Source organism: Pecten maximus, chromosome 14 (genome assembly GCF_902652985.1).
Source record: "Pecten maximus chromosome 14, xPecMax1.1, whole genome shotgun sequence".
In the NCBI taxonomy this organism is placed as follows: domain Eukaryota; kingdom Metazoa; phylum Mollusca; class Bivalvia; order Pectinida; family Pectinidae; genus Pecten; species Pecten maximus.
Genome location: NC_047028.1, coordinates 38,370,875 through 38,387,764, shown reverse-complemented (window position 1 = coordinate 38,387,764; position 16,890 = coordinate 38,370,875). Strand labels below are relative to the sequence as shown.

Below are 16,890 nucleotides of genomic sequence, written 5' to 3'. Positions count from 1 at the left end.
TAGCTTTATAAACATCATGTTTTGATTTGATCACATAATGTACACATTTACCTTAAAATAAATATCTATATCATGACAGGATAACCATATCTATCGGGACGGTCTACTATCATGCCATGGGTTTATTGTACTGTGGTTGGTTACAACCTCACGTACTGTTTCTCCTGTTCTATTTAATCACGTGGAACCTCTTCCCATGCTTCATCTTGCATTTGACGTGAACTATTATTATAACGGGAATATTCATATAAACATGTCATTTAGATAACGCTTTGACTTTAGAAAAAATGGAACATGCTAGCGAGAACCTTAATGAAAAATTCCTAAAACATTAAACTTCCCGAGAGCATCTGTCGTAAGTCTGATTCAAGGCCACCCGAAGTCGGCCGACACTGTTATATCCATTCCGTTTTTAATATGATAGGACATCGATGTTTCCATTGGGACCTGAACAGCCAGCTTCGAAGCAATTTTGTTGCGAAAACAACTGAACGAGTTTCGTTGTTATTGACAGTGTGACGATATCCACATTTTATCACAACTTTAAAAGACGCTACAGAACCGCTGTACAGCCACACAGAAAATGATGTCTCGTTGGTTAGTGTCTGAGCTGATCATTAACCACAATTACAGGTAAAGGACTGATATAGTTCCTTTCAATTCATAGTAATCAGCGACTCCTGCGGGAACCCAGAACCTACTCTACTTCACGAACGCTTGATCTTAAAATAGTTTACTTTGGCTGTTTTAAAATTGACAATTGCTATAACTTCCAAGCATATTACTTAACAGTTCCACTGGATATAATTCGATACATTTAGGACATACGTTTATATTTTAGTGTGTAATTATTAAATGATAATAATAGCAAAATGAAATAAAACAAAGCAAAAATCAACGAACAATATTGAAACACTAGATAACTATTTGTCGGAAAGGGATTATCTCTACCTATCTTACAGCTTGAAACAACAAAATGATACACTGAGCGGACAGTATAATATCGAATGGAAATAATGTGGGATATTCCATAACATATAAGTGTTTGTGTTTGACAACCAAACACAGATCACTAGTTCTATTGTGGATGATCATGCTGCAATGGCAATGTTGGGATTCTTGGCCAGTATACCCACCAGAAGTATGTATTCTTTACAAGGAAATAGGTAAACAATAAATGTAATTCAACAAGACACGCACGTAAACAAAGGTTAAACCAATTAACATTAAACGGTGGTAGATTTGTTTTCTCTCTGAAAACCTACAACGTTTGGCAGATATTATCTAAAGCGTTTAACACGAGCATCACAGAGAATGTTAGAAGGGCGGCCAAAAAGAGTTCGGTCTAATAGGAAGTGTTAACCGGGAGTTTGTGTTGGGTTTTTATTGGGCAGTAATTGTCCCTACTCACGGCCATGAGTGCAATGTGTGTACCATGCCATTTAACATCAAGTATTCACAACTTTGATGATTGTTTCTCAAACAACACTAATCCCCAGCTCGAGATTCGATTCTGTTCCCCACGTGTACAGAATTACCTTGGTAAGATCCACAACTGTTACAGACCCTCATTCCTACTTCCTCCCGACACTGATCGCTACTCGACGATTTATCGTTTCTGATGTTGTTATGTGTTGTAATGATGTTGTAATGATGTTGTCATAATGTTGTTATGATGTTGTTATGATGTTGTAATGATGTTGTAATGATGTTGTAATGATGTTGTAATGATGTTGTTATGCTGTTGTAATGATGTTGTTATGATGTTGTAATGATGTTGTAATGATGTCATAATGTTATTATGATGTTGTTATGATGTCATAATGTTATTATGATGTTGTAATGATGTCATAATGTTATTATGATGTTGTAATTATGTCATAATGTTATTATGATGTTGTAATGATGTTGTAAGGATGTTATGATGTTGTTATGATGTTGTTATGATGTTGTTATTATGATGTTATGATGTTGTTATGATGTTGTTATGATGTTGTTATGATGTTGTTGTGATGTTGTCATAATGTTATTATGATGTATCAGTGCTGAGTGCTGTATGTTTATGAAAAAGACAATCGTTTACATTTTGCATTTGTGATTGACATGGATTAATTTGTACTAGATAGCTTCTATATAACTTCTTCGTATACACGTATCGATTTTTATTTTATAAAATTTCGTTTTCGGAATTGTTTATTCCTTATATCACCCGTGTTTCAATGTACTGTTAACCAAACATTATATTTCTGCCATTCAACTTTGCCATTGAGATGTGTTGATGGGGGATCCCGAAGGGAGTAATACTTTTGTGAACATCTTAACTACCTAACCATCTTGTAAAGTGTAATAATTTACTCTGGTGATCATTTAGTTGATGAACGAATACTGTTCATTTGTCAGAAACATCGATATCAACCCAAATAACAGCTGTCATCAATATATGTGTTAAATCGAAGCGGATATATATTAAGTATCAAAGGAAGGTCTCGTTTTCAAACACAGAAGTGAAAGGTTTGACGTATTCAGTAACAGTTGTGTTTAATCAGGTGTTTCCCGTGGAATGATGACCATCGTAATAGATAATGAGAGATACGACATGACCGATATTTATCCGATACATTGTTTCTTATCCTCATGACGTGGACTTCGAAACAGAACCTAGATTGTATATAGATTGGAATACAACAGATCAATACTTAGTTAGAATGCAAATTAACTAGTGATTCGATTTGCCCTCCTTGTTCCAGTTTTCCCTCCTCATAGCACTATATCAATACTTGGTGCAAGCCGCCAGCAGAACACATCAATATTAACTTCGGGCATTCAGGTTAAATCCAAAAATGCAATTATGTCTTTTTTGATATCTGTTCCAGTCTTAATGACTTTAATCAGATGTGCACTTTTAAAGAGTACGAAATGTGTACCAGATACTCATATCATACTGTCTACAAACTGTTATCGATATGCTCTATCGTATGGACGCACAAAAACAAATTTTATCAAAATAGTATTGTACTATATTTACTATATACGGACTCGTACAAACAAATAGTGGAACAACTATTGTTTTATCAACTTGAGTAAGTTTCTGAATTTCAACGACACATCCTTTTTTATAAAAGAATGTTAAAACACAATGATGTATATTGTGTAGATAGTCCACAGAAAATGTAGCCTGTATGTCTACCATTACGTGTTTGGAAGGTGTTGATTTCCCTGAAGAGCAGTTCTTGTGTTGTTTGCATCTTTTCTTATAATCATTGGTGGACTCGGCTAAATTTGCCAGACAATGGGCCTCACAATCTGTTTACTGTCCTTGTCGTCGATAAGCAGCAATAACAGGGAAAACTCATATACCATGGCTTTTTCGTGTCCTCCTTCATCTTTGTTTAAAAAAACAAACAAAAAACATCAAAATGGTATCCGAGTGAATTAGATAGGAAACGGATTTGTTTTGAAATGGTACATTCCTCTTGTGTTCCCGTCCACATGTACATGGTTAAACTTCAGTACTAATAGATGGTGCTGAAATAAGGTTGTACTTTTTTGTTTTATCAAGACGATCCGTTATCAATATTTTGTGATGAAGAGTTTAGAATAGAAGCCAGTTCCTATAAACTTTAATGGGTTCGCTATACAAGCCATTACGCCCTGTAACATACATTTGGTATAAAGTTTTAAAAGTTCTTTACATCTAGAAATGTCCTCATTAGGTTATATCATCTCATCTTCCTTTCATTATCATACCGTTAAAAAACACATTTAGTATCCGTTTGAAATATCTAAAAAATGGAAAAATCGACGTGAAAAACCCATTAAGAAATAAATAGCAATGCTTTTTGTGTTCATTTAATGGGTACGCCGTCACGTTTAAAGCAGAAAGTGTCCGGTAAAGATCATTCAAACAACATAATCGGGTTTATTGCATTACATTACATCAATACACTACCTACAAATTCAATTCTGACAATGAAATGGAGATTGTTAAGCCAATTTGTTATGCAGAAAAGTAACGATATTTAGCACCGGGCAAGATTGGTCTACAGGAAGTGATCATGTCAAGCGGGCGGGAAACAATGGAGTAAAGGTGATTGTAAACCGTGCTAGACAATCTAACAGTCGCGTTCTGTTCTCTCATGCAATTGCATACAGACTGTTCTAATGGAATACCTACTTGGTGAACCATTATAACAGTTTATAACAAAAAAAAGAAGGAATATCGGTCTTGTAATTTATAAAACAATGTTTACATGTATTTATGAATGCTAACATCAATAGTGGCATGTCAGATATATATGCATATATTAATACTAAACTATTTATGAGGCAGATTATACGAATATATATCCATATGCATTCACAAATATTAAAAAAAAAAAAAAAAAAAATCTTTTAAAAAAAATATTTGTGTTCCTGGAGTGACGAGTAAGATAAGGCTGATATGTTTTCGATAGGCTTGTGATGATGCAGTAGTGTGTTTGGGCACTCTTCAGGCACAGCTGACTTTTAGATTTCCATACCATGCTGATCAAAATCTTCGTGTAGTCTTTAAAAGTACATTAGAACTCAATAAAGCTGTCTACACGCTGTCCGTAATAAATATTTGAGGGCGATTCGAGACAATGCATTTTTAATGCCGTTCCTGGCATCCTTCAGTCAACAATGTTCTATGTAGTAGAAAGTATTGTACATGTTACATGTATATCAACAACATGACATGAAATAGCCTTAATCCTGACAAGAATTTGAAAGGCAAAATCAATAATACATTTCTAGCATTATTTATGCATACTTTAACTTAACGTTTGGTTTTTTGTCATCCCAAATAAGTTATATTTTGAGTATATATATTTAAATATCGTAACGACAAGGTAGCAGCATTGACTAATTTGCTTATAAAACATTAAATTGTTAGGAACTGGAAAGTTTCATGGAATTAATCTACCTACCCCGCGTGTAACGCTTTAATCTACGAAGAGGTTATACTGATTGTGTATATCAAAACATAAGTAGCTTTACAACGCCTTTAAAAAATAAAATCGTCTTCCTGCTTTGCCTTGTATCGCTACGTATGGTAGCATAGACACTTAGTCGACAGCTGACCGAATTGTCTACCATGTCAGCTAAATTGATAAATCGTTTTCTGATGGCAAAGTAACAACGTTCCATCCGAACCGAAAAAAATGATGGAGCATTTTGCGAAATGGTCATAAAAGAATCTGCTATTTTTCCATTTAGACCTGAGAGAAAACCCATAATTTTGGGCTAGCCATAAGGCGCTTCGACTTCAATCTGTGGTCAATTTTTGTATACGAAGCAAATTTTATATTAGCAATAAAACCTCTATAGAATGGTGTGTGTCTACTTAGTCCCGAACCGATGTAGCGTCATATCACATCTGCTGTTGGTGGAATTACTGGCTGACCCTTGTAGGCGCTTTTTAATTTAACCCAAGTGAAGTTAGGTCTGCTTTTGTATGAATACACATGAGCATGGTATCGGACCATAGTCTCCTTGTGTGTTCCATGTAACTAAGGACGTGACAGATTGTCTACGAGAGGTATGCTATTGAAATCATTTGTTGCACGAACTCGATCTTGGTCCCGACTCAAGAAAATTGATCATTCTTCATCCGATGTGTCTATAGTGCTGGCGACGGAATAGTCGGAGATAAAAAAAAACAAAAATACCCTGGGATCGTTAATGTTAAAGACGTAGGGAAAGAGAAACCCCATTTATTAAAGTAAGTAAAAAAATCGAACAAGTGTGTCCTGCCGACGGTAAATTTTACTCAAGTAGTAACTTTGGATGCAAATCTATACAGGTCACCGAGACACACCGGGAGATAAACGTCCACAAAACAGTTTCAACATCGGGTTCCTGTCCCCGGAGTCCCGTATTGGAACAAATAGACGCTTTACCTCTCGTTACTGGACTTACACCAACGAATAGCTTTGCATTTTAACGTTCCCTGATGTGTGTTTAGTGAAATATGTTTAGGTTTGGCGCAATTTGTGATGCAATAGTCTACAATGCAATGCGACAATTCATGTAATAACAGGAGATGAAAAACGTCTAGGGGCTGACCGTCGAATGGAGAGTTGAGCCTGGTTATAAATTGAATTATAGCTTGGAATTTGTTCAGGACTATTTATTGTCTGAACTGCCACCGAGAAAAATCCAATATCCTCTTAAAATACTGAGATATTGTTGCGTGCATTGAAACAATTTAAATCTAATTTCATATAGACAATACGTTATATCAAATCAACTGCGTCCAATGCAAATCAGACGAGAGAGAGAGAGACAGAGAGACAGAGAGACAGAGAGAGAGAGAGACAGAGAGACAGAGAGACCGACAGACAGAGAGGGAGATAGACAGACAGACATATATACAAAGACAAACAGACTGACAGACAGAGGCAAATGGAGACAGACATACATACATACAGACAGAGACGGAAGACAGACAGTGACAGTGACAGAGACAGACAGACAGTCAAAAGGTTTGCTATAAAAAATAGTGCGATGAATAATGTTCATGAAATGTGCTACTTTAATCATTTATCAGATTGTTTAATTACATGATTACGTTGGCTCGCCCTAACAACTCGTTATTGACTTTAAGACGCAGTCATGCTTGGCATGGCCCAGTTCTACACACATAAACGTACAGGGTCATTTAGCTTCGTTATAGGTAATTTTGTCAGTTAATTTGAGCGCTTTGATTTCTAGGATCAATATCTCTAGGTGATATCCTATTCTGATAGGGCTGGTAATTTGCCACTTCAACAGTTTCAGTTCATTAATGACAGTTAAACATTTGAAAAATAAAATTGATAAACGGTTTGACCAGATTGACCATATTTCGTATATACAAGTGCGCGAGTCATCGTATGAATGATATTAATTAGCAAGATTTTACAATATCAATTATTAAGAAACTACTATTGCATTGACTTGTATTCATAAGCCAATGAAGTGATGGCTGTTTCTGAATGACGATTATTAAAGATACTCAATAGGAGCACATTTACGAAAACATAAAGCAACTAAATATATACATTTCAAAATGAGGTGGATAGATTTCGCCTATAATGTACACTTAGAGCATAAATATCCGACAGGAAAGGAAATGTTGGCTTGTAATGCCATAGGAATCTTGCATCATTTAGACTTTATTTGTCAATGTCCATTTGATACATAAGAAGAATAAATGCTATACACAATCTTCAAATCAAACATTTATCAGTCAAAAAAAAACAACAATCTCTGCTTTTGTTTGAACCTGGAGCGAATTGAACTTGACGACCATAAAGTTGGTGGTACATATTTTGAAGGCCGCTTTTACAGAATAACATCAAATATATCCGATGGGCTGGTATCCCCAGTATGGTCATAAATCTCTCGTATACGAATACAACAAATAAAAACACAAAAGCACTAGACTCGACCAGTGATGGCTATTGCTCAACGGAAAATCTATGTTTCATGTTAAGCCAGGATTCCTCATCTAAAGAAATGAAAAACGACCAAAAACAAATCACAATGGGTTGATATAAGTAGTAGGCTAACATATCGTAGCGTCACAGAAAGTCGTCAACCGTAACTATCCAGAATATTATAATTGAGAGTATTATAAATTAACTGATTATATACTCTGCTACTTTAAAGGCATTATGAAAGATTACCAAGAGCAAACGAATTGACTAAATATAGTAAATTTAGCATGTATATTGCACTTACACATCATGTGATGGGTTTGTTGGATGAAAGGACAATGATTTGTCTATTTTCAAGTGATATACATATATATGGTTCATTTATTATTATATATGTATAAAAAAAAAAAACATATTTAAATGAGTCTAATACTTTATGAATGCTCTCATACTAGATACTCAACAAAATGTAGGTAAAACGATGCACGCTGTAGCTTTCCACACCTGTTATTCGTGGCCAAGCGACCTGTGATATAACTACATGTAGTTGCTGACAGCAGCTCTAGGGAGTTTTACGGGCCAAATATTACAGATTCAATCTTATAGCGGAAAACACCAAACTCTGTATATAAAAGCAAAAAGCTTTAGGAATCAAAATGACAAATACGTTAGGCGAACGGCAGCGCCAACACAGTTCGTTAATAAGGACGATGTTGGCTGGGGAATGTGATGGCCAGCGTTACTACCGGCCTCTCGTGACCTAGACGTCTAGGTTAGAATACTCGGCCAACCAGCTACTCTTAAGTACCAAACAGTTGCTACTAAAATCAAACATAGACAACTTTGTTTTGAAATTGAGACATGGGGAAAACGACTCCCATTCCTGCATCTATTTAACATATCCGAAACAATAGAAATAGACCGAAAACAAACAAAACCAAGTCACTTTAACAGTTGAGATAGACTGTCATTGTACATTATTAAATAGGGTCTTAACTTTCGTTTTAGAATTGCAAAATCTTATACTTTTTATTGGTGGAAGATATAAAGTATTGGTTTCATACATTTTTAGATGAAAAGAAATACCTCAAAGTGATGGCTGTTGTGGTCAATGTTTATTATTTCATTAACCAGTATTTCCTATTATTCCAGTAGTAAAATTACAATGTAAAAATAATGTTTTTTTTTTACAAATACAAACAAATAATGGCTTGTATTTTCCTGTCAATTAATAACATATTGGTAAGTACAATAATTCTAATTAAGAAAAATATGCAACTTATATCCAAAACGGTCGGAACTTCAAAATGCTACATGAATGGTATACTAATTTTATTAACAGCCAACCCTCCAACTCCAATTTTTCGTTGACCATTTTTGCTTGTATGTTTTTTTGTTTTTTGTTTCTTTTTTTAAACAAATTAAATCCTTTTAATAATCCTAAATTGTTTAGTCAATCACAGAATCTTTCTGAAACCCACACATTAAGGTTGTTTATGAATTCCCATTTAATTACGACACGGGAAAGACAATTATGCTGGAGTAAAATTAAAGAGTCATATTGAAGACAGTAGACGATGCATTCCGAATACAGTCACAACTAGTATCCTAGTCGAGGCTTTCCGAATGACGCATTCCACGCCATTAGTTCTCGGGTTTTGGTGTTAATGTCCCTGAACAGGTGAGCAGGGCTCTACACACGTAAAGCTAGTGTTAATTGTTGTTAACCTCCTTTTCGGTATTATTTATTATCAACAAATGTATTCTCTAAAATATAGTGTCGAATATATGAGATGTGGGCCGAGTTCAAAGCGTGAACATACCAAACATAAAGTAAGAGAAGCGATATTATAATACCCTGACAGTAAAAACACATATTCTAAAGATGAAAAACTAATCTCAACATATGTGGTAAATGATTTTAGGTCACACCACTAGACGCTTAATTGAGTGTCTGTGACTGCTATTTTTGAAAAGTGTGTTTTAATGAGTTTCTTAGACTATATTAAGATATAAGTGAAGATTGCTGGTTATGTGACACATCAACATTTCCTACATCTCTAACGACACTACAGCTTCAACCGATACATAGCCTTGATGAGATATTGAAATATTACTGAAATGTCATGTGATTTGCTCTTTGTTAATTGCGCCGGGAAAGGAAAACATTTCAAGTGTTGATATATAAAAGTTAATTTACGTCATCTTTCTGTTCCACTCACACACGCAGATTTGTCATTTCCATCTACATATTGTCTTTCTTTGAATTAATTTACACAACCTCTCAATATTAAACACAATGTGTTTGCAATTTGGAAACGAAATTTAGTTTAACATAAAAAAATAAAGTACTCCAACATCCAGGAAGCAATATGCAAATTTATGCCTTATAATCACCGTTCAAAACCAAAGACCGTAATTACAGGAATATCCTATTTTCTTTATAGAGGAAATAATGGTTAGGATTATCCAATTACCCCGATAAGTGAACGACGACAAGGGTATGTAAGGAGATCACAGATCGATCGCCTGGCGTGATCACCTCAATAATTACACCACGATTTGGAGGAAACCACATTTGTGGAATATTTATCGGTTTTACAGAAATAAGTTACGTATTTCTTTTATCCGGGAAACAGCCGATCAAATAAGCCTAAGGTAATTGGGCAATTTGACGTTGCACTTACTCGCCAATCCATCCGTATAAATTGCTAACTTTCTTTCTGTCAAACCTGGATGTATCTTAAATCAAGATATTCCTGTTTGGTTAATCAGCTCATGAAGTGGTTATTTTAACTAAATGTCACTTTTATTTTTTATAAGTTTCTGGGGTAAGATTATGGTATTGTTATGAAGGAGAATCGTAAAGTAATGAATTAACTTTGATCCAAACCTAATGTTTTCACAAATACAAATAAAAACTACAAATGTATTCTGATGATCAATTTAACTCAGTGTTATTTTTATTTTACGTTGATACAAAAATCTAATATCTGGAATTGATACAATTTAAAAATGATTTAACTTACGTCACATTTTCAGTTTGAATCCTTCTTTTTTTCCCCACACAATGTCTAATTTATTACGTTGGGTTAGGGTTAGGGGTTAATAAAAAAAAGTACGTTATATAATCGTATGGTGAGAGGAAGACTGCATCATTCTGCGGAGAGGTTGATGTTCGAATATATCAATCATCGATGGACATACAACGTTAATATAGACCTTTGATGGCAGTGAAGATTGGGAAAAAATCATTTTAATTCCTGTTTGTTTGAAAATTACTCCAAATTAGACATGTTGACTGTAGTCTCAGGAGGAATCACAGACATATCAGACACCGACCTCGCATCCCATATAACATGTTGCCGTGTTCCACCAGGGAATACATCGAGCTAAAATTTGTAAACTAATCTAATTTTACGTTTCTGAAATCGTAATTCTTAGATGGTATTGATGCCTCGGTCTAAGAATTGTATTTGAATGCTACATACACTGACACGTTTTCTGAAATATCCGTTGCTGTACCTATGATCGTTACTCGTGGGATACTGAAAGACGACTAAGCACGCTATGGGTTTCCGTTTTTGCCAGTGTTGAGATATTGTAGGAGAAAATATGTTAAAGTATGTTATTAGCGAGCATAGTGGAAGATTACACGGAACTCCAATATGTGTTAGAGATGAGATGGACTACAAAACACACCCGTCAGGCCCCGGCCTGGATATAACAACCATTTCTGATAGAACCACACTTGTAGGCCCTCGCACCAACCTTTCATGAATAATCTGACTTTGTTTCAAAATGAGTTTGGTTTGCAGCGGCGCGGAACGCTATAGAATGTTAAGTAGCTGGATTGCAATACGGATACTGTTCTAAAGCATTTCCAGTTATATATATACGTTGGATTTGTATTTTTGATATTGTAAATTTGAAAATACATGTATATGTCTTTTAGAATTTACAATTATTCATATACATTTTTCGTATGACCGGTATATTGTAAGATGTGAAATAAAGACTCGATAAATTTGGATGCCTTCTTTTAAAATCATATTATCAGGTAGAAAATGGCACGTAAATATATCGTATACAGTAGAATAATCTCTGTTGTAAGTCAGCAACAGGTGGCATGTGTTTCACACAATTCAAAACACGTAAGATGTATTTACGTGTAGCTTGAACACCCCGCACCTGAGATGATTTTATTGAATAAAGGGAATTACATTTGTATTGATCTTTGTTCTATAAACACGCGTCATACTGACTTTAGATTTGAGTAATTAGTGCCACACTGAAAGTGAAAGTCTCTAATCAAATGTTTAGAAACGCGAACCATTTTGTCTGAGTTCCAACAATAGTAATTTTAGTCTGTGTGCACATTTTGTTATGATCAACGTGAAAATGGACACTTCTTTTAAAAACATACTTAAACTATCGAGATGAACAAGTAAGAGATCGTATTTTGTTGAAATCCATAATGCTTTTACCTGATTTAGACGTTTGGTTTTCTAGTGAAAAGGGGCTTTGTGCATTATCGCGCCGTCACCTTAGTTAAATGTCAAACCTTAGAATGAATTAGATCCGACAAAACCGTAAGGATGTTGGTATATATGTTTATATAAAATACTTACTTTGCGATTTGTTTTTCGTCGGAACATAGATGTTGAGATGTAAACATTCCTCTGACGTATTGTTTATGAACTGTGACACACGGTGTATATGCTCAATAGTTCCGTTTGGTAAAAACTTCCTCAGTTCCTTCCGACTAAACTTTTTTTGAGGACACGGTTCCGAATAATTGTCTGCATATCTCACATTTCTCCACGTATCCACTGGACCCTTAGGGGCCATAAACCGTAAAATATCGGACCTTAAAAAACCAAATTGCAAACCGAGATACGCCTCCACATTTTGTAAGCTGGCGCCCGGGGGTTTGACGGGTAGTTCCACCAACACCCCTCTCACATGGCCATACCTAGTGGGTATGGTGCTCTGTCCTCGTTGTTTTATAATCACATGTGGGTAACTCCTTTGGATAAAGCTGAATAGCAAATAGTACAGTATTACACGAATCCCCATGGTAGGTGTAGTACACTTCCGATAACAACTGAGATAGAACGATTCAAGAAGAACCAGGGAAAAGGAAAGGGCCCTCTTTCATAGCGACCTAGCATTGTTTCAGTAACTTCAATACGTTTTAACTGTGAAGCAGGCACACAGCCGACTTGTCAAAGATCGGTCGGCAGCTCAGGCTTGTATAGAGCTCGCGATCTATCAATACTCGCTGTGGCTGTTACAACGCTACGTATATTCTCCTATCCAACTCTCTCATGAAATCTATGGAAGTTAATTCTTGACTCCATGATAAGCATGGCCGGTGTATAGACGGAGTTTTTCATATCTACAGCTTATGTTAGTGTCTAATTTCATAGTCATTACAAGCAAACAGTGTCAAAACTAACTCTCGTCTAATTCTCCTCCAGCGCGGGATATACAAGTATGCGCATGCGTCCTCACGGAATGTAGATTAGAATGATAACTTAGTGAAAGTCAAATATATGAATCGCCGGTAAGAAAGTCTGATGACTAAATCGATAGAAGACTCTGTCTCACAGACAATCATTTTGGATATGAATATTTTACATATTGGGTCACGTGTCTGTATAGAATTTGATAACAACATATGTGTAATGGCTTGCTTCTGTTTTGTAACTATTATAATGAATACCTCTTAGGAATACAAACAAAAATAAAAAAAATATGCTGTCAATGACAAGAAGTGATTTTGTCGGGGATTGTAAACCTTTCCACGCCTGTCTTACCAGATAATTCAGATCAATACCTTACAAACAATACTGTGTATTTCTAATTGTAGATTGTATCGTGCGACAAGCTGTGACAGAATTGATTGTATTTGATGTCTGTGTGGAACCACGCAAAATATCAGCCATAAACTGTTACATAGACGGGAAGAAGAACAATCACACAAACACGACACGCGTCTTTTAAATGCAAACGATTCTGGTATTGTTCCGGTATGGAGTCATTCAAATCATAAAAAGAGCGTTTCATAAAAACCTAGATTATTTTTTGTGTCTAATACACGCATTTTTCGAATCTATTCCACAGAGCCCTAGCCACACCAACGCACGCGAGCACGCGGAAACACGTGGCCGAGCGTGGCCCACAAAATATATTAATGATCGTGTAAACAGTGATACCAATAGTCGGTATAGTACGGTATTACATGATTCGCGGAATCCAAGGGAATGGCAAAAACGTAGGCTCTGATAAAAAGATACTCTCATTTGTAGACATAGGGCGGAAGTTATTGACATTTCAAAGTGGATGCATGAATATGAACTATTTGTAAACATCCATATTTATTTTCTACGGGACTGATCCATATTTATTTTATGCGGGATTGATGTTTGATGATAAGGAGTGAATATATGCATCTGTACACAGGCAGCCGTCGGTGTGTGTGATGATGTAAAGCTAGCTCGATTCTGACAGGCTTGAGTGATGCCTACACCGTGTCGACTTATTTGTACAAATCGATTTTAGTCGGCACGGATTTTAAAGACATAGTAAATATAAAACCGATTTTCTCTCAAGACATTTCCAGAAATGATCTTCAAGTTTGTTGATTGCCGTTTTGATTTGATGTATGGATTTGAAACTCTATATACAAGGCTTAAATACCTCGATGGGGGATTAGATTGTAGCTAATTATCATTGCTATTCGTTCAAGTATATCTTCTGCATTAGGCAATCTAATTAATTAACGTTTTCAGATAATTAGTTCAAACTTAACAGCCGCGATGGGATAGTACATGTATCGACGTTTAACGTGGAGGAACATATCATACAAATCCGGAAGAATGTGTCGCTTTAATTTCGAAGAGAATGTGCGGAAGAGAAGGGGATGCGCGAGGGGGGTTACATAAAATAAGCAGGAAAGTAGGACGCCTAGGAGGAGGTTCGATTTTGTTTTGTCCATTCAAAGCAATTTTCACTTAAGGACGCCCTTCATGTAGCACACCGCAACTGATACCGATCGTATAGTGCTATCTTACTGAAATATACTGCCGAAGACACCCAGCAGGACATCGCTACCACTGGAAGGAGAGATTGGAAGATATTTATGAAAGGAGGGTGATTTGGACGAGATGAAAGATGAAAAATGTAATAATGTTTGGGACGAGATGGAAGATGAAAACTGTAATAATGTTTGGGATGAGATGGAAGATGAAAATGATAATGATGTCTGGGACGATATAGATGATGAAAATGATAATTATGTTTCGGACGATATGACTAAGATGCATCAGAGGAATGTGATTATAATGATAAAGAGTGTGCGTGTTGAGGAGACACGAGTTTTAGATGATATGAATATGAGGATTGGAAGGTAGTAGGGGAGAGGCGGGGGAGTGTTCCAAGAAAGACAATTATTATAAATTTAGTAAAGTTAATTTTAAAATGAGATTAATAGATTGTTGTTTCCTGTTTTCCTTATTTACAACTTTAACAGTCACTCGTCATATCAAATCGCTAGTTTTATAGATTATGATATTTCATTTTTTGTTGCTAAATTGATTTTCTTTTATCCACGACTCAAGTTAATTTAAAGCATGCGTTAAAAGCCACAACCGTATTACTGGATATTTAAAAAAAAGTATCATAATCAAATCAGGACCGGTGTTTGGAAAGGCTCACTATCTTTGTTGTGTACCGGAGGAACATGACATGTTACCTTATCTATATGCGTGTGTGATCGTCACATGATCAGTGACGTCACTTTTCCAGATATAGGTTTTATTTGTTTAGAATGTACATACCCCTGCAATCGTTCTGATCGAGGCTTTCAGGAAATTGTCTATTTTGTTAACATTTTAAATCAATAATACTATCTTTTTTTCTCCAGACGAGTACACCATGATAGGCTCGAGTTGTCCATATCGTACCCACGTGACTGAAGTGGCGTCGGTAGACTCTATAAATACAGGTGTGATAAAAGTACATACAACCTCCAAATCAGCAAATACGATTTAGCTATATGTACATAAACTCTTTAATACAGATTTCATATTCCGAAATAATCGGTATGCGTATACAGGACCGGTAAACGAGATTACAGATTTGTTAAAGCGGTTTCAATTTGTCAGGAAAATATATTGATATGTTTTATCAAAAGCTTCTCTGTTTCAAATTCCAGTGGTCTATTTCCGTTCAATAATAAAGAGAAGTTTTGCCTTGGTATTATATATAATGTATATTAGCCAGGCAGCCTCTCCGGGTATGACAGAGCCATTTGCTTCTTTTATAGAAGGTCATGCCCAAGGAATATCGAATATTCATAACTCTGTTGGCCTTCGCTTAAGGCTTGTTAATAAGAATTTCTACGAACATAAAAAGAAGATTTATATGCCTTTAGCAGCGCGCGCGTTAATGAATATGTCGTTTGAGTTCGGAAATTATTCGCCGTTGAAATTCGATATTTGGTTCCCCGGAAGTAAGATATATATCACAGTTTTACCCGTCTGTAGTCGCTACCTTAACGGCCTTTTGCATGTCGATGTTCCGTTGTAAAGCTTAACGCCGAACGGTCTGCGGCGCGTGTAGTGCCATTGACGAGTAATTTAGATTTGTAATAGATATAAAAAGTTTCTGTGCATAAAATGTACACCAATGAATATAGATAGTTGAATGTAACACGCCAGGCTTTATCTGTCGGTATGTCCAGACAAACCCTAACGGGAACAAGTCAAGTGTTATATAACTCTTACAGTACAAACGTGGGAGTCACGCATATTAAAATGGCGGCACATGCTTGGCTGTCGTTCATTTGCTATTACCTTCTATTATTTCTGTATAACTACACTGATGTAGAATATTAATACACAAACTGGGTTAGTAACAATGATTTCTGTATGTTTATTTATGAATCGAACAATAAATACCCGATTTCCAGCATCCTGCTGTCATTAAGATAAATATATCTATAGAGTGTTTATCATCTGGATAAAATGAATGATTTTTACTTCTAATTTTTGACAGTCTGATGACATTCGACAGAACACCTGTAATTCGTGGCTGAATCAGTACCGCTCTGATTCCTTCCTCAGATGTACAAACTCCCACACAGTAAGATTGTGATCTGCGTCAGTGCTATGTATGCATGAGTACTGAGTAGATAAAGTGTTTACATTATTTTCGGACCAATCACGTCTATGGCATTGCTAACGGTATATAAAATATGACCTTATGACTACTAATAAATGTATGTTAGCATTGGAGAACATCGGAATAACGAATATTGATTTCAGTGCCTGCATACGGTTGCCAAAATCAACGGTTTTTGCGGTTATATAATTGCTTGCGGTCTCACTGTCCAGACATTTTGCCCGATTTATTGCAGTACAATTGTATATGTATATCGTTC

At 35.7% G+C, this 16,890-nt stretch overlaps 1 protein-coding gene across 1 annotated transcript; it reads right to left on the bottom strand.

Moving 5' to 3' along the window:
- Window positions 1-2,821: 2,821 nt before the first annotated feature.
- Window positions 2,822-12,833, bottom strand: LOC117342219 (neuroligin-4, X-linked-like). The gene is made up of 2 exons (XM_033904272.1): window positions 12,074-12,833; window positions 2,822-3,383 (listed from the first exon to the last, which is right to left on the bottom strand). Exons 1-2 carry the CDS (start codon window positions 12,519-12,521, stop codon window positions 3,274-3,276), a joined length of 558 nt encoding a protein of 185 aa, XP_033760163.1. The 5' UTR covers window positions 12,522-12,833; the 3' UTR covers window positions 2,822-3,273.
- Window positions 12,834-16,890: the final 4,057 nt, after the last annotated feature.

Bases quoted from the DNA above. Each gene is read 5' to 3' on its own strand.
- LOC117342219 (XM_033904272.1), bottom strand. From the start codon at position 12,521: ATGGGGATTCGTGTAATACTGTACTATTTGCTATTCAGCTTTATCCAA. The intron at 3,384-12,073 runs GTAAGTATTTTA...TTTTAAACAAAG, and splicing joins GACGAAAAACAAATCGCAAA to ATGAAGGAGGACACGAAAAA.